The 18,200-nt window shown below is 42.5% G+C and overlaps 1 protein-coding gene across 5 annotated transcripts in view; it reads left to right on the forward strand.

Annotated features, from left to right (window-relative positions):
* fam131bb (family with sequence similarity 131 member Bb) overlaps window positions 1–18,200 on the forward strand; it is a 27,869-nt gene continuing 9,669 nt past the window's right edge. Inside the window, exons 1-6 of one of the 5 annotated variants that reach the window (XM_069142524.1) lie at window positions 1–156; window positions 9,268–9,305; window positions 11,429–11,464; window positions 11,900–11,993; window positions 13,383–13,607; window positions 13,785–13,925. In XM_069142524.1, coding sequence (XP_068998625.1) covers window positions 129–156; window positions 9,268–9,305; window positions 11,429–11,464; window positions 11,900–11,993; window positions 13,383–13,607; window positions 13,785–13,925 — 562 coding nt within the window. In that variant the 5' untranslated portion in view covers window positions 1–128. Of the gene's footprint in view, window positions 157–9,267; window positions 9,306–9,867; window positions 12,003–13,382; window positions 13,608–13,784; window positions 13,926–18,200 lie in introns of those variants that run through there. The other 4 variants (XM_069142523.1, XM_069142525.1, XM_069142527.1 and 1 more) reach the window with 4 other exon arrangements.

Genomic DNA, 18,200 nt, shown 5'->3' on the forward strand with positions numbered 1-18,200 from the left:
AACACAGGAGAGCAAGAAAAAGAAGCTAGAGCCGAAAGAGAAAGAGAGAGACGCAGAAGGAAGAAGGAGAATGCGCGGTGTCTGGGTAACACTTCCACGCTTGTGTCCAGGGCCTTTGTGAATACACCATGGGATGCATCGGCTCCAGGAGACTGAGTAAGCCCCGCTTCTCTTCCCTCTCTTACTGCGGGCTAGAGGGAGGTTGGGGTGAGGGGTGGGGGGTGGAGTGGAGTGGGGAGAGTACGGGGGTCCTGCAGGAGCAAGGGTTTGTGTAAAGACTATAGGTACAGTCTGTTTGTTGTGTGTGTGTGTGTATGCAAGCTGTTTGCCTGTCTCGTAGTGATGTGTGCGGGCAAGCTGTGGATGTATGGTCACAGAAGCGGTGCCCACAGTATACAGGCAAGATGTCAGAGGCAATATGTGTTCAAATGTGCTACTGTGTGTGTGTGGCTGCATCCCCCACCTCCCTCCTCCCATCTCTTGATTTATGATGCTGTTTGGCAGTATGTATATGTGTATGTGTAGGAGGCAGAGGGATGGAGAGGGGAGAGAGGCGGGAGAGGGAAACGCTGTAATAGTGCTTATTTATAGGGAGGCATGGCTTGGAGAATGAGAGAAACGGGATAATGCCATTGTCAGGGGCGTTTGCACAGTTTGTTATTATTTGCATGAGTAATAGGGATAGGGGGGGGGGGGTATAAAGAAACGAGCAGCAGAGGAAGAATTTCAGTGCAGGCAGGCGGGCAGGGAGGAGGGGAGACAGGCGGATGGCGATGGAGAGAGGGGGGAGAGGGAGGGGCAAATACATGTAGGCGAGAGTGTGTGGCATCGATGAGAGTTTTCAGGTGAGGACAGTCGTGGATAAACCCGTAGCTTACATGTAACGTACACTGACACCAGCACTGCTGCGAAGTGGAAAAAGACTGGGGGGTGGGGGGGGGGGGGTTGCATGAAACGATCATTTTAGGTGTAAACAATCACTTGTTTGCATGAATATGATTCAGACATGTTGCAGTCTAGGTCCTTCACACATCTTAGTTTCTTGCATGAATCACGCTCCAAGGTAACAATGAACGCAGGTTTTGGTTTTAAATATCAATGTGCCACTTAGCACACCGGACTCTTAAACATATTTATGGCAAAGCATGAGTCTGAACACATATTCAGTGTCACTCTGAGGAGACATTTACAGAGGTCATCAATGTCAGAAGCAGGTGACAGCAGGATCTCCATCGTGCTTGTGCAAATCACCCCCTCCACGACCTTTTTTTAAAAAAACCTAAATGTAAATTCTTGATAAAGAGGATTTTAAAAATATCTACGATATGCAAGTGCAGAAAATAAGAGCACTACATGACACAGTTAAGAAGGCAGGTGTGAACTGAATACAGCAGGAGCAGTGTTAAAGCAGCTCTGGCCTTTAGGATCACAGTATTTGATACCTTGCATAGCAGCAGAGGAGATTGGGATCTTCTGTCAAAACTCAGGTCAAGACAGAAGACCCCACAGTCAGTGACTCCAGCTGTTGGAAATAATGTGATTGAAGTGGACAGAAGGCCTTGAAAGGTGCCACATTAATCTGATCGCAAACCACCTGAATACTGATGCTCATTTTTACACAAGTGATCACAGAAGCTTAAGAATTCAATAAGGCTGCTCCAGTAAGAGGAATTTGATTTTTGAGTCAGGGATTAGTGATAAAGGGCTGTGATAAAGGAGAATATGCATAAGTACACTGTAGGCTGTCAGTCCCATGTCGTAGAGATCTACCACACAGAATATTTCCCTTCAGTTTGCTGATGTTACACCAAGCTGTGTGCACTATGATCTAAGATGAATGTATAAACAAACAGGGCTTAAGAGAAGGAAGACCAGGCGTTTTCAAGCAGCTTCAGTCTGTGATTTTCTTGTGAGCAGCAGTGCTGCCGGTCGAGAGGCGTGGTTGTGTTTATCCTGGGTGAGAATGGCTTCAGTGTGTGCTATTGATCGGCCTTCTCAACTGCAGTCCACGCTGCCAAGCAGAGATCAACAGGAGGAGCAGTAGGCAGCAGGACTGGATCTGTCTCTGTACGGGAGTAGCCCTGATGTATCTGTCTGCCCTCTGGTAACACTATCTCTTCCAGCCCCACCATATCTGAGAGTAAGCTCTGTGGTCAGGCTCCGATATCAGTTTGTACACACAGACTGCTATAGATGGTGTCTATTCTTTGCAAAAAATCACGTCTCTAATATGTCTGAGCCCTGCAGGTTGACATGCTACATAGCTTCCTGCAGCAAACTATTCTATATCGGTATATTTTTAATTGCAGCAATAGTAACAAAAAAAATAATTTTCTCTTTATTTTACCTTAATGGTGTTGTGTACTTGCTTTAATCTACACTATCCTTAATTCACCAATATTAGGCCATTTAAATGTACTATAAACAGAAAGCCCTCATCAAAAAGACAGTAAAAACTCCAGGCTAAAAGACCAGCATCGTGGCAAATGATACACTGATACATGTAGGTTCTAATAAAATAAAGACTGATAAGTTTGTGAGTTTGTAGATAGTTTAAAACATTTCCAACAACAGGTTTAGTCTACAGATACTGTGGTCTTATCATCATAATTTTGTATGATTTCACTGGGTGCAGTATATGCTGATGGTTGTTTTTTGTTTTAACACCTCACCATCACTGTTACTGGGTCAGGTGAAGACGGGCAGTGATGTACAGTAGATGAAATGTCTGCATCCATCTATCATCCCTTCAGAGGGTGAAGGCCTTGTGATGCAGCATTCTTCTTAACCTTGTCAGTCACAAAGTCAGGCACTAAAATCTAAAACAAAATAACTACAAACCACTTTTTTTCTTCATGAATCAGCACGTGTGCAGTACCTACATTATGCTTCCATCATGCTGAGCAAAGTCCTACATCCAAACACTATCAGTGTAATACTATTACAGCACCATGATGCTGATCACATTTCTAGATGTAGTGCTGCCACTAATACTGTTATTGTGCTATAAGCCACACATTAGAAACATTTCCCTATATCCATTTACCAGGCTGCACTACCCACATGAATGCAGGAAACATTAATCACTGTATAATTTAGGGCATTGTGTGCAGTGTGACTATAACTGTCATGGTTCAGGCTGCAGTGGTGAAATTATAGATATGAATGTGGGACGACGACTCTCACCTGGTTGTGCGGCCCTTTAAGCAGGCTTCTACTGATTTCATTTCCTCAAAGCTTTAACTTTGGTAAGATGCCGGCACACAGTTTACTGATTCAGTAGACACTAAAGGTCAGTTTGTGGGAGTATTTGTGGTTATGTTTGTGGGTCTGTATGCTGAAGGCTGAGCATGAAACCTCAAGACCTCTCTGGTAATGAGGGGACTGAAATGTGTTTGTAGTACACAATATTGCAAGTTTCAAGAGCTGTCATATTTGTGATCGTGTTTGTTTTTTCTTTGACCATATAGTTCCTGATTTTAATTAACATTTGGCCAGTCAAGATTATTTCATTTAGTTAAAGTGTACAACATTTAACATTTGAGAGAAAAGAAGGGTTTGTAGAAAATCATATTAGAAATTAAATTTAGATTTTATTTTTTTTTAGCGAACAGTATTGTTGCCTGAACTTGTAAATGACCTCTAGTTTACGTCTGTCTTTTAGATAGTGCTCTTGCCAATATATTTAAGATGTGTGTGGGTGTGAATGTAGCGTATGCACCACCGTTACCTCCACACTTTTTGTTCCATTGCTCTGTTTTTACTGCAGAGAGGAAATCCCTGCCATTAAATAAAAAACTAAACACCCCCGCTACCATGCCTTTACACACACACACACACACACACACACACACACACACACACACACACACACACACACACACACACACACACACACACACACACACACACACACACACACACACACACACACACAAAACTGACACCATGTCCCGGATTTGCCAGTTCGCAGTCTGGCTGTAAACTGGCAAATCTGGCAGACAGAGACTGATTGATTGGCTCTCGTCCAGGTTGGAAAAGCCTTGAGCACAAGAGCACATTCAAGGTGAATGACTCGGTGATGTAGTATCATAGACATGGTGGGATCTGGTGACCCTTACCTGTATGAGTGTCTGTCAGCATATGTGTGTGTGTGTTACGGTGTGCTTATACATTCAAGGACTCCAGTGTAGCATATGTAGCATCGGGTCTTTAACTTCACATTTATGTGTGTGACTGCCTGTCTGTCATTTCCTCTAATGTGTGCTATTATAGTTTGCCTTGTCGCTGGATACCAGGTTACAAGCTGAGATTATTATGCGTAGAGAATTGATCAAAATGTATATAGCTGTGTGAGTGCATGCCCTTACATATATCATTTTGAGCTTGTGTGTGTGTATGTGGCAGATCAGAAATAAGAGGCCTGTGTGTGGGCACATGATGGCAGGCGTTTCTGTAAACAATGTGACTCAGCCACAGAGTGAGTTATGAAATTGAAACATAATGCTGTGAAGGAGAAAATTTCATCTCTACAATTTGATCTCTCAGAGTGTGTGTGTCTATGTATGTACGTATATATATATGTGTGTGTGTGTGTGTGTGTGTGTGTGTGTGTGTGTGTGTGTGTGTGTGTGTCTGTCTGTCTGTGTGTATTTGTGGATGTGCTCAACATCAGTGTGACCGGGACTGATTGTCTCAGTGTTATCAGCAGCTACTAACCACTTAAACGCTGATAAAAAAAAAAAAGGCCATCTTCTCAAAGATGGGAAGTCTCTTTTGAATATCAAAGAGCAAGAAAATCAAGATTTCCTGCATACAAAGTGATATCTGCCGTTCTCTGAACTAGTTAATTTCCTCCTCCTCTCCAGGTTTTCATCCATTCATCAAAATAGAATTAGATGGCAGCCATTTTTTCATATCAGTCTAAAGCAGGCCATTAGAATATTTATTATGATGCTGGGCAGCAGCCACCTGTGCCAAGATATTATACTGCAATTTTTTTTTGTTACCACACTCAGCATGCAGTTGACTGCTGTAACCACACTTATGCTCTTACAGATCAATAAAGTGTGTCATGTGTAAATTGGGAATCCCATTTCACTAAGTTAGTGCAACTCTGTGTTTGATAGTCTCAGTAAGTGTATGTCAGACTGTCTGCATGTAGTGGATAGACAGACTTAGCTCAGTTTCATCCATCTATAACTCTGCAGCCATCTGGGCTCTGGTCCTCAGCTGTGTTCTTACTGAACTCTTTAACAGCATCTGCACATATCGCTGCAAGAGGGCTGCTCTCCAAGCCGGTACCCCATCGTGGCAACCAGCCTTACTGCAGCTGTCACGGTAAACAAGCACCAAGCCCCCTGGTTCGTCGCTGTTATTGCTGCAGGGCACTGAGGGTAAAAGTGACAGATGACGCTCAAATGCTTCCCACTTCAGCGGGAGCCATCAAGCCACTACAGCCAGAGCTGGAGTTGACAGTACATCCGCTGCAGATCTTTGGTTGTTCGTTACGCACGGTCGCATTTGCTCCCTCTTCTTTTTTCTCCTCAATCCCCGCATCCCCCACCCCCTCACCGCTCCTTGCGCCTTCTCCTCGGCTGAGCTAAGCCCGGCTCCCCTATGACCGCAGGGGGGGTATCCAGCGCCGCACCGCTGTGAGTGCGGGGGAGGAGGGAGAGAGCCAGGGGAAGAAAAGCTGGCTCAGAGCTCTGGTCATGTGCTCTGTTGTTGTTTCGGTTTCCTCAAGGAGGAATCTTGCCTCCCTTCTGAGGAGCAGAATAACGCATTTGCTTGCTGTGCTGCTGAGAGCCTGAGAACATCACTTACCCGAGTGCAGAAATACAGTGTGGTATGGCGTAAGAAGCCATTCAGATAATGATTACTGACCTATCATCTATAAGAATATTCTGAGAACTAAAAAAATACTTTCCTGACTAATCACAGCATCATATAGAAACACAAACCCTTGTGGCTCACTCCACAAATGTGCTTCGACGCAATATGAGGCTGCTCTCAATCAGACATAATAATATAGTGTTTAAACAAGAGGTATAAACATTGTGTTTCTGGTCCATTACTGTGTAAAGGCTTGAACGGCTTCCCACTGGTAGTTTGTGCTGCAGTCCAGAGAACTCATGAACTGTGATTCATATGTGGGGAGAGTGACTGCTAATCTGCTAATTGGCCAAATGAGGCTGAGGTATGGAGAGGAGAGACTGAGCAAGTTAAAGGGATGGAGATAAACAGAAGAACAAAGAAGGTGGCATGTGAGTCTGTGTGCATTAAACTATATGTTTCTGGAGGCCAGCTGCATGTGTGTATGCATGTATGCTCATGTATAGTTTGTGTTTGCAGGGCAGATTTTTAACCCAGATGGGGAAGAAATCTGGGACACTCCCGCCCAGGCAGAAAATGAGACATCTCCCTGTCTAACTGATATCAGCCAATAAGTAACCACCTCACACTGCCATCCACAGTGCCAAAAATCAAACACGCCTGACTAATCCTTCTGAGGTCGCACAAAGTTCATTTCTAATCGTGCGTGTGAATATAAATATATCCTACCTCCCCCCCTATGTTGCACACAGCCTAAATAAGATTCAACAAGAAGTATGATTATCGATTTAAGAATTACTGTTAAAAGTGTTAGTGACAGATCCTTGACATCAGTACCTAAAGTTATGTTTCTCCAATGAGGCCTTATTGGACTATAATGTAATCCAGAAAAAAGTGGAGTGAAGTTTGACTTGATCATTTTACCATTTTCATTTAACTTGGAAATATGCCCAGAAAATATCTAGTATAAAAGGGATACTCCAGCAGTTTAGTATTAATTAATATAAACAAAAATATATCCTGACTTTTTTGTCCCAGAAGGTCAAGCTTTGATAAAATCTCTAGCATCTGTTCTCAGCCCCTTCTTGTAAACATCCTTAAGTTTGTAGTGTTGTTTCCAAGCCCGTCCAAATGTTGTCACAAGTGGTGTAGCGCTCTCTGTAAATTAGCTTTGACTCATAAAATCAGCCGAGTTTCGCTGTAAGGTAAATTTACCCTGGTAATACACAACCAAGCATTTTTTCACACAAAAACTTCATGCAGCTTCTGTGGACATATCCGGAGGTATTCAGAAAAACAAAAGGAACGCTAACTTTAGAAGAATTGCACATAAGTGGGTTGAGAGAAACTGGGTTGACCAGACCAGGAAAGTACAGTAAAACACTGCATCTCTCCTGGAAGTAACACTTCGGATACATTAAAGGTCACAGACTGGTGATATGTCACAGTATTTACAGAAAACGACTACTGAAATGAGAATGATAGGTGTGAATACAGTATTAATTGTAGAAATATACTGAGCTGGTCTTATTTATAGTTTGCATGCACTTCACTGCACGAGTGAAGACGGCCAATTTCCGGAACGAAGTCTGTCCCTCGTCTCCTGCCCTAGCAGTGATCTGATGTGACTGGATAGAGTTCAGAGGGAAGGGTAATATCTGAGAGCCCAACAGAGACAGAGTGGAGCTGATGTTTCTGAATCACTGGGTCAGTGGGTCATAGACATCACTGGACATCTAAAGAGCCAACAACTCTGTGTTTCTCAGAGGTCCCGAGGAATCGCTCATGATTGCCAAATGCAGCTTTGAGAAACAAACGTGACTGGCTCAGCAGCACACAGGCAAACACGGACTCACACACAGACAGGCAGAGTGCTGACACGGGAGTGAGCCCCTCTGAGAGTTGCACACACCGAGCAGAGACCCTCTGATACGGAGGAGTACCTAGAGACCGAAGCTGTGTTTAAACTCCATTACCAGTACAGACGCACTAATTAAACCAATGTTTTAATTAGGATTTGGACAGCCAGGAACGAGGAGGGATAATAACGTTCATTTATCCAACAGAGAGCGTGTATTTGAAACGAGGCCCATTTACAGTATGGGTGGATGGCTTTGTGTATGATCTGCGGTTTAGTGTTAATGGTGCGTTACTAAGTGAAATGCAGGTGTCATTTACAAGGGCATAAAAATATTTAAAGTAAATGCAAAATTCTCAATTACAAGTCCTGCATTTTAAATCCTACTTTAAAGTTCAAAGGTATCACCAGCAAAATGTACTCAAAGTATGTAAGAGGTCACACGCCATAAAGTTTAGTTTTAAAAGCTTCACATGTTTTGTTTTGTAAAATTATGATCTGAAAAGTAATACAAATGTTCGATCAGTGTAATGGGAGTAAAGAGTAAAATATCCCCCCTGAAATGTAGTGGAGTGGAAGTATAAAGTAGCCAAAAATGGAAATGAAATGACCTCAAAATCTGAAGTAAAGTACTTTTGTGAAGTTTTGTACTTTCCTTCATTGGTCTGGCCGATGAATCTACATGGACATCCTGAAGGTGATGCTGATGACTGGGAGGTGTTGGGTTGTACAATATCAGGTCTGAAACACAGAAAAACAGAAATTAAATGGCACCTTAAAAAGTGTTCCCAAGAGCTAAAGGAAGCAGATAGATCGATGGGGCTGACCTGTCACATTTACACCAATCTGATTGTGCTTATTCACCATGAACAATTTAACAAAACAGAAAACTTAGGAAAGATCTTTACTTATAAAATGACAGTGGCTGCTTGAAAAGAGTATATGTTACCAGTCAACATTAAATACAGGCAAATACAGTTGAACTTGATTCACAGATTATATCTGACGGCATCTTCATTCCCTGAACTTAAAGTACTCAGAAATATGTCCCAGAAATCAGAGGTGTGAAATTTGAATGTTTTGAATATACCAACAGAACAACCCTTACCAATAATGCCTAAACCTTTTAAAGAATATGGCTCCCAGTAAATGTATTGCATTTCATGTTATACTTTGTTCCTTATGAAAAAAAAACTTAATGCATTTCAACCTGCTATTTCATAGAAACATCCATTTTCTGAGAAGGGTTCTTTTGTTTTAGCTTTTTTATTTCATTTTACTTTATCTATGTATATATCTATATCTATATATCTATGTATAAATATATTGTAATGTGTGTCAGCTTTATTAGAACCTTATTGTAACTTAAAGAATTATTGTTAAGGGGAGCAATATTTGAGGAATAAATGCAGAACAAGAGATAAAAAGAACTCCCTTATTACATTTTAACCTGAGCTACACGAAGATTAGATTTTTGAACATTTTGTAGAAGTCACTGGAAATTAACATTCCTTCTCCCTTATCTCTCTCTCTCTCCCCCTGTGTCTCTCTGTCTCTTCCTCGAATGCTCTCAGCGGCAGATAGCGTGCCAGTCCAAAAGGATGGGGAGCAAGTAAGTCTTCAGCGACGCATCTGACTCATCTGTCTTGTTGACTTCCTCTGACAGTGGACTGTTGCCACTCCACCTGAGGAACCAACATGGCTGCCGACTTGAAAGCAGTTTCACAGGCAGCTTACATGATGAGCTACAGAAGCTCACCCCACTAGCTTTATGTAGCTCACAGTGCCAGTGCTTACGCTAGTAGTTTAGTAAAGTAGCTCACGTCATGTCAGTGTCAGTCGCCCAGTTTCCACTACACTTCCCTGCCCAAGATGGGGTGGCGTAGCTGGAAGACTGAACAATCGCTGGTTTGGTTGGCTTATCGCTGCTGCTAGGACGTTTGTTGCTTGTTATCATCGTCACTGCTCAGTGCTGGTTCAAAGCAGAACAGCAGAGCCATCACTTTCCCTCTTTCTTCTTACACATCATTATTTCTATATCTCCTCTCCTCTCCTCTCCTCTCCTCTCCTCTCCTCTCCTCTCCTCTCCTCTCCTCTCCTCTCCATCTCCCTCTCGTCCTCCTCTCCTGCTGCTTTACTGATCCCATGCTCTAAAACTGATCTCTCTGAGACAGGACACAGGACACAGGAGAGGGAACCATTTTGGACTAAAGTGTAGAGAACTCTACTTTTCCACCAAATGCACTGTGGACTGATTGCATCATTTATTTATGCATTGTGCCCCAAAATGCCCTTCGGTCCTGTGGAAAGGAAAAAAAAAAGAAAAAAAAAAGCAGCCACACACACACACACATATACATCAGCCTTGTCAGGACTATTGGACAAGAACATAGGAAAAGCTGCTTCAAGGGGCCCAGCTTTACCACTCAAGTGTGTTAAATCTCCCATCACATCCACTCCTGTGAAAGGATAGGAAGAAAGCAAGTGAGAGAGCAGAGCAGAGAGCTGGTAAGGGAGGAAGTGGGAGCAAAGAATAGAATTACAAGAAAGAAAGAAGTGAAGAAAAGGACGAGAAGAGGCTGATATTGATTAACATGAGGGATCTGGATATGTGCTGCTTGTAGCTGATGTAATCGCGCTCTCATTATCTCATTATTGTCACCAAGCATTAAGTGACCTAATCATTAGAATTTTGTCTATTGACCTGTGCTGATAATTATAACCTGGTATCACAACTAAGTGTACAATACACCCATCCTTCCACTAGAGGATACCAGGTCAGTGTTACCCTACTACAATCCACAGAAAAATATTGTACTTTTGACTTAAATCATTAAGTTTCCAGTCTTTGTGCTACACTAAGTAAACTGGCTGCTGGCAGCAGCTTCATATTAACTCTATAGATATGAGAATGATATCAGTGAAACATGAAAGTGATGAAGTTAAACTATTCCTTGAAGTAAAGGTACTGCAATACACACTGCAGGTATCCAAATAATAATAAATGGAGAAATGTTTCTTTGTAGCAGGCGAAGACGAATAACAAACAAAATTCTGTAAATAAAGATACAGTTCGAGAGAAAATATGTGTGGTAAATGTTGGGGACAAACATATTTTTTGACTGTCTGTGTAGGTCCACAGCACCGCAGCAGCCCACCAGGGTCCCCTGTCTAGTTAGTGTCAGTCTAGCTGATAGAGAGAAATAGTGTGGCAGAGGCTGCTGCTTATCTGCTTTGTCCTCTGCATCTGCCTTTACCCCCCCCCCCCCCCCACACACACACATGAACACACACACACACTCCCCTTCCTCATGTTAGCCTCAGTCCCCGGTCTGCCTGCTGCATCAGATGCAGTCAACATCTCTCTCTCTCACACACAATTTTCTAGGGGCTTTCAATATTTTTGGCAACACATGTAACTGAAGAGGAAACCCATTCATCCATAGCATATTCACTCTGCTGTACATAACTAAGCAAATATAAACTGATCCCTGTTTAATCCCCTCCCTGCTCCCTGTCATTCTGGTCCTTGACTCTTGCCTCTCCTCGTTCCTGGAAAATCCTGTGTATCTGTCTCTCTTCTTTTCCTCTCCCCCTCCTAAATTTCTTCCCCTGCATGTCTGATGTGCAATCAACCCTCTGTTTCCCTCCCTCTCCGATGCATGTCAATGTTCTCTGTCCTGTCACTCTCTTACTCTTTCTCCATCCCTCTCTCCTCCTATTTCTCTTCCTCAGCATGGACGTTCAGAATTTTCATGGGAAGGAATCAATGTAAGTGTTGTGGCATCATTCCTTCATCTACTACTTTTCTTTCCCCGATCTAGTTGTTTCTTTTGCCTGTTTTGATTTAAATCACCCTTTAGCGATCAGCTCTTTCCCCCTCACGACCCACGACCCCCACCCCCCACCCCCCACCTCCTCAGCTTTACAGTCGATTCTGCGGTTTATCGTACTGGTGCACGGTACTGAGCACACTCAAAATCAGAATCAGATTTTAAAAAGCACGTAGTAACTGGAAATCAAGATTTGGGTAATGCAGATTTTGTCTGTCGTAATAACCCAACATCTCCATCACTTCTCCACTCCACTCACCTCTCTCTAACACACACTGTCTCGATGGCTTCGTGTGCCCTGACACACCATCCACACTGTCCTTTTCTCCACGCTTTTCCCCCTCCTCCATTCCTCTCTCCTCTCTCACTCTAGCTGTCTATGGAAGACACCACATCGATCCTGCCTCGGCTCAAGAGGAATTCAAACGCCTATGGCATCGGGGCTCTGGCTAAGTCTTCTCTGTCAGGTGTGTCAGGTGTGTGTCTGTGCTGTAACTGGTAAACGACCCCATGTTGGCTCCGTCCTCAGCGGGCGCTGAAGTCAGCATGGTACCCCAAACGGGTTCCCCTGTTTCACTTCCTCCCCACACTGTGATATCAGTCGTCAATGGCTCCTCATGAGTCATTGACGAATTCAGCCTGAAAAACACAACACACACGATGCATCATCATATAGCTTGTTTTCTTTCAGTGCATTCCTCTCTCTTTTTGGTTTAAACCAGATGTTTTGTGCAGTGCAGTTTATTTGAGTGCCATACAACGCCTTGCAGTGCAGTGTAATGAACTGCAGCCGCTGTACTGTATGGTGTGGTACTGATTTATCCTATAATTTATTCATAAATGTCATCTCCATGCGCCACCATCCGAGAGAATCAAACAACCAGGGATTTACAGTGTGTTATCGTATGTTGGTCACATCAAATATGGAGCTCAGCCATTATGCAGATGTGAGCTGGCATTAGGCATGGTAGCAGAAAATGTATTTCTTCTTTAAAAAATTTTTATGTTAAACAGCGTTGAGTCAAGTTTTCTGACAAACAGCGGGAAGAGAAAGAGAGAGGAGCTTTCTGATTAGCCAGCGCAGCCTAGCAGAGGTGTGAAAAAGGTATCATGTCAACAAGCCAACCTGTCATTACTCATGCCACACAGCCACCTCACCCCAATTAGCCCGCTCCATCCCATGATGCACCTTTGTCAGACAAGACACATCCATTGCCTCCTCTCCTCCCTGCTCTTTGAACAGGTGATGGCTTCCTCTCATTAAACACACAAATGTCACCTCCACAACCCTTGTCATTTAGCTATTCTTATAATCCATGCTCATGAAGACCCTCATTTAACCACAGACATTTGATTAGTAGGATTTGACTGATAATGTTTTTCTGCACTAGTTTGTCTGTGTTAAAACAGCCAATAGTTAATATTATATTAAGATATTTAATCTTTAATAAAAAATTAAAAAAGAAGCAATTTTTGGGGATATTTAAACATCCCAGACACTATCAAATTATAACCTCCCAGTTTATCAGTCTAACCCTACTTGGTATCCATATTTCCATAGGCCATCACAGCCTCCTTGATCCAACAGCAGTACACACTTGATAATAACATGTCTACCTTATGTCTGCCCCCCCTTCTTTCTGTTTGTCCATCTGCTCCTCCCCCACTTGATCTCCAAACAACCTACCCGCTGCTTCACTCTCTTCTCCTTCCTCGACTCATCTAATCACCCCTGTATCAACCTCCAATGTTTCACTTCTTCTTCCCACTGCCATATTCTCCTCCCATCTTGTTTAATTTGACCATCCTCTCTTCCTCTGCTACTTCCTCTGCCCCACGTCTTTCTCCTCTGCTAGGAGTCTCACGCACAATGAAGGAAAGAGTGACCAAGCCAACAGCTATGGCCCAAGGTCGTGTCGCTCACATGATCGAATGGCAAAACTGGGGCATGTCGACGGTGGGTCCAGGGGGCGTCCCGGCGCCCCGCATCACTACCCAGGAGCGGGAAAAGGAGCGGCGGCTGGAGAACGACGCCTACAGTGACCTCAGTGACGGAGAGAAGGAGGCTCGTTTCACTGCAGGTTGGAAACAAACACAGAGAGAAGGGCAGGCACGCCACAGAGTCTTTTAACTGTCATCAGCAAAAAATATGTGCCCATCACCTCACTTGTTGGGATTTCTGCCAGATATGCAGCCAATTAAACATGATGCAGGATTTAACAATTATTTTGGACTTGTCCTTTGAATTCCGACTTCAGGTATCCTGCAGCAGTTTGCGATCTCACAGGCCACACTGATGGCATGGACATCGATGGATGGTGAGAGTCCGCGATCAGGATCAAACCAGGGCAGCGTGGCTCACCTGAGTGAGGTCAACCAGGAGAGCATCACCAGTCGAGGTAAAGGACTACAAATACTGCTGCTGCTGGAACTCAAAGTAACTGGTGTTGCTGTAACAATGATTACATAAAGGCAAGCAGATATTTAAGTGGAATAAACAATTCAGCAAGCACTGACATTTTTTTGGAGTACAAACAACCAATAAGATGCTCACATACGCATGGTGTGTTCTGGGTTCAACTGAATTGTAGCCACGTGTTTTTGCTGATGCAATCGTCATATCAACAGGCTCTTCTCTGCTAGCAGTGCTGCTAACGTTAGCTTGCTGCTCCCAGCCTGTAGTTAGTACTGCTTGGTTAGGATGTGACTTGTAAGCTTTGTTGTGTCATCGCCTGACATGGTTTCTGTCCTTTTTGTGCTTTGTTGGAGCGTTTACCTTACATTATTGTAAGGTAAACTTACTTAGACCAACTACTGACATAAAAGCAGCCAGTGAGAACAGGAACAGGTGAACATCATGTAGTGCCCTCTGGGCAATTTATGTACTGCCTAGATAACCTGGTATGGAGAGGGAAGTAAAGAGTGATGGCAGTTTTTGAGATATGCCGATGTGCAAGAAAAAGTCATTGTACACCAAAGAGTAAAATGTAGAAGTACCGGTACTGTGTACAGGTGAGTACCGGCCCGCTTCAAGTACTGGAGGCAAATGCTGTGACTCGATTTGTGTACTTCTGTCAGTCCACTTATATGGTATTACTCTTACATGTTGATCTAGAACTGGGATAACGCTACAGTGCAGATGTGTTCTCTTCAGCCCTCTGCTTGCTCTCTGCTTTAGCTGTGCTTTGCGCTTTTTGTCAAATCTGCTAGTTTTCCAAATATTGTTTCTAAGAGAAGTACTATCAAGCACAGGAGGAGAGAAACCTTTGCTCACGACCAACAGGATTTTTAATCATTTTTTTCGTTTTGAGTCGAGCTGAGACCAGCCAGCTCACGCTGAAGGAAAATTTCTACCTTATTAGACAACAAGAAACGTGAACATCACCACTCAAGCTTAGAACAGAACTGAGACTGACCCCATGCCACTTCTTCCAACATACCGGTGATATTAAACAGCCGGTGGCATGGTCACACTCGTCATAACAATCATAGACCATCTGGTACCTGTTTCAGTAATTTCAAAATTGTCAATGGTCAGCCACAACCAGCCTTCTGTCAGGTCTCCAGTTGAAATTAGCTCTTTTCAATGTCAGATATTTGGCCAATAAATCTTTTCTGGTGAATGATCTTATAATTAATAAAAGTTTGCACTGTATGTTCCTAGTTGAAAGATGGCTTAACAACACTGAAGTGGTGAAGCAACACTGATAGAGGCTCGTCCTCCTAACTATAAATTGTATCAGTCAGTAAGACAAAACAAAAGAGGAGTCATCTTCTCCACACAGTTTGGGTGCAATGACATTGACATTGGTGAATTTACACCATTTGAATATCTTGCTCTTGAGCTCAAAGCTAAATCAACAGTACTAATCATCACAGTATACCGGCCACCAACGTACTCAGCATTATTTCTGCGGGAACTCTCAGAGTTGATTTCACTAGGTATCTCCAGATATGATAGGTTCATTCTAAATGGAGACTTGAATATTCATGTTAATAACAAGAACAACCACAAAGCTATAAAGCTTATAAATGTACTTGACAGCTTTGAACTGACCCAACATAGAAAGGAAGCCACCCACCAGCATGGTAACACTCTGGACTTGGTGATAACAAGAGGTTTACACATGGATCATGTTTCAGTATGTGAATTACCTATCTCTGACCATCACTGTATATTTTATGATGTGATTGTAACCATGCCACAGACTAAAAGGGAAAATCTGGTTCAAAAGAGACTCCTTGATGCAAGGGCTAAAGCTAAATTCTGTTCGTCTGTTTTAAATACTGTTGCTCCTTTAAAGGTCAGAAAGAAGTCGACTGGTTGCATCTCTCCATGGTTAAACAATAACAGTGTGAAAGAGAACAGGAGAAGTTGACAGGCAGCTGAAAGAAAGTGGAGGAAAACTGGACTCACAGTTCACTGTGATATATACAAATAAGCCTTGACTTCCTATAACAAAGCAATACGTCTGGCAAGAAAGGATTACTTTTCTAAAGTTATTACAGAGAATGCTGGGAACTCCAAAATATTGTTCTCCACTATTGACCAGCTACTCAACACTAGCCCCGCCCCCCTGCAGGTCTCGGCATCAAAATGTGAAGAACTAGCACTGTTCTTCAGAGACAAATCCACTTCAATCATAGCCCATATTTCTGCTTATGTTAACATAGATGAATTCCAAAAACATTGTAACACAGATGCAACCATGGAAAAATTCACCTCCATCACATTAACTGAGCTTTGTAAGACTGTCACTGGGTGTAACTCCTCCACTTCCTGTATTGACCCAATACCAACAGCGTTTTTAAGCAGGTATTCAACAGCAACTCATGTCCTCGAGATTATAAATACATCCCTTCGAACAGGCATTTACCCAAATACCTTCAAAACAGCTGTTGTAAAAATGTTACTAAAGAAACCCAACCTCGATGTCAATGCACTGACCAGCTATCGGCCAAATAGCCAACCTTCTATTTATTAGTAAGATACTTGAAAAGATACTTTCGGTGCAAATAAATTCCTTTCTTAAAGAAAATAACATCCTGGAGGAGTTTCAGTCAGGCTTTAGAGCACATCACAGCACTGAAAAGCACTTACTAAAATAATCAGCGACCTCTAACTAAACTCCGATGAAAATAAGGTCTCAACTCTAATCCTCTTAGACATGAGCGCAGCCTTTGATATAATGGACCATGATATTCTGATAAATCATCTTGAGAAGTTGGTTGGTCTGTCCAACAGTGTCTTAAACGGGTTCAAAACATACATCAAAGGGAGGAAGTTTTATGTCAGCATTGGAGATCAAGCGTCAGAGAAACCTGAAAGCTGCTGTGGGGTTCCACAGGGCAGCTGCCTCGGTCCTTTACTGTTCTCACTGTACATGCTGCCACTGGGGAACATCATTAGAGAGCACAATGTTTGTTTTTATAGTTATGCAGATGACACACAACTGTACATTGCCGCTGAACCAAATGATGATGCAGCTATGTGCTCCATCACTGAATGTCTTTTAGCAATAAATAAATGGATGAGCAATAATTTCCTCAAATTAAACAAGGATAAAACAGAATTCCTCCTTGTCTGCCCCAAAACAAAAAGACAGATTGTAGAAAAGGATCTGGGGCAACTAACTCTGTGGATAAGATCAGCGATAACAACTTGGTGTAATCTTAGACTCAGCTCTAACTTTCAAGGCCCACATTAATAAGGGTGACACAAAAACTTATTTTTTCCACCTTAGAAACAAAGTCACGGTGCGGCTGTTTATAAATCAGACAGATGCCAAAAAGTTGATTCATGCATTCATTTCTAGCCGACTGGACTACTGTAATGCACTTTTTACTGGCCTACCAAAGAAAACAAGAGAGAGACTTCAGCTCATCCAAAACCCTGAAGCTCGAGTATTAACCAGAACCAAGAGGAGAGAGAGCACATCAGTCCAGTTCTGGCTGCTCTGCACCGGCTGCCTGTAACACACAGGATTGACTTTAAGGTCCTCCTCCTCACACAAAGCTCTTAATGGGCTCGGACCGAGTTACATCGCTAACTCTCTGGTAAACTATGTGCCTTCAAGAACACTGAGATCATCTGCTGCTGGTTTATTGGAGGTTCTCAGCAACAGCCGAAAGAAAATTGGGGATTCAGCTTTTGTCAACTACGCTCCAAAGCTGTGGAACAAACTAGTTGTTAGATATCAGGGAAGCTAGCTCAGTTAATACTTTTAAAAGAAAGCTCAAAACATATCTCTTTACTTTAGCCTTTAACTAGCTACTCTTGAAGCTCTCTTGCACTTGAACTTTAAAATTCATATTGCTTATTTTATATTTGAACTCTATTTGTGTTTAATTTTATGCATTTGATCTGTTTCCTATGCATTTTATCTGTTCTTATGCATCTCATTTCTTCTATATTTCGAAATGTTCCTTTATATCTGTTTTTATGTAAAACACTGCATGTAATTCTCTAGCTATAAAGAACTTTGAGCTGCATTTCTTGTATGAAAGGTGCTATACAAATAAAGTTTATTATTATTATTATTATTATTATTATTATTATTATTATTATACTACACTTACTTGTGTAGGGGATGAATTTCAACAGGTAAATGTTGTCTGAAACCGCACACTGCTGTTTTGCACTTGCCGGAAATAACCGTAACATTTGCATGCAT

Source organism: Embiotoca jacksoni, unplaced genomic scaffold, assembly GCF_022577435.1.
Source record: "Embiotoca jacksoni isolate LCO1_2020_lvr unplaced genomic scaffold, fEmbJac1.0.p SCAF_11, whole genome shotgun sequence".
NCBI lineage: Eukaryota > Metazoa > Chordata > Actinopteri > Embiotocidae > Embiotoca > Embiotoca jacksoni.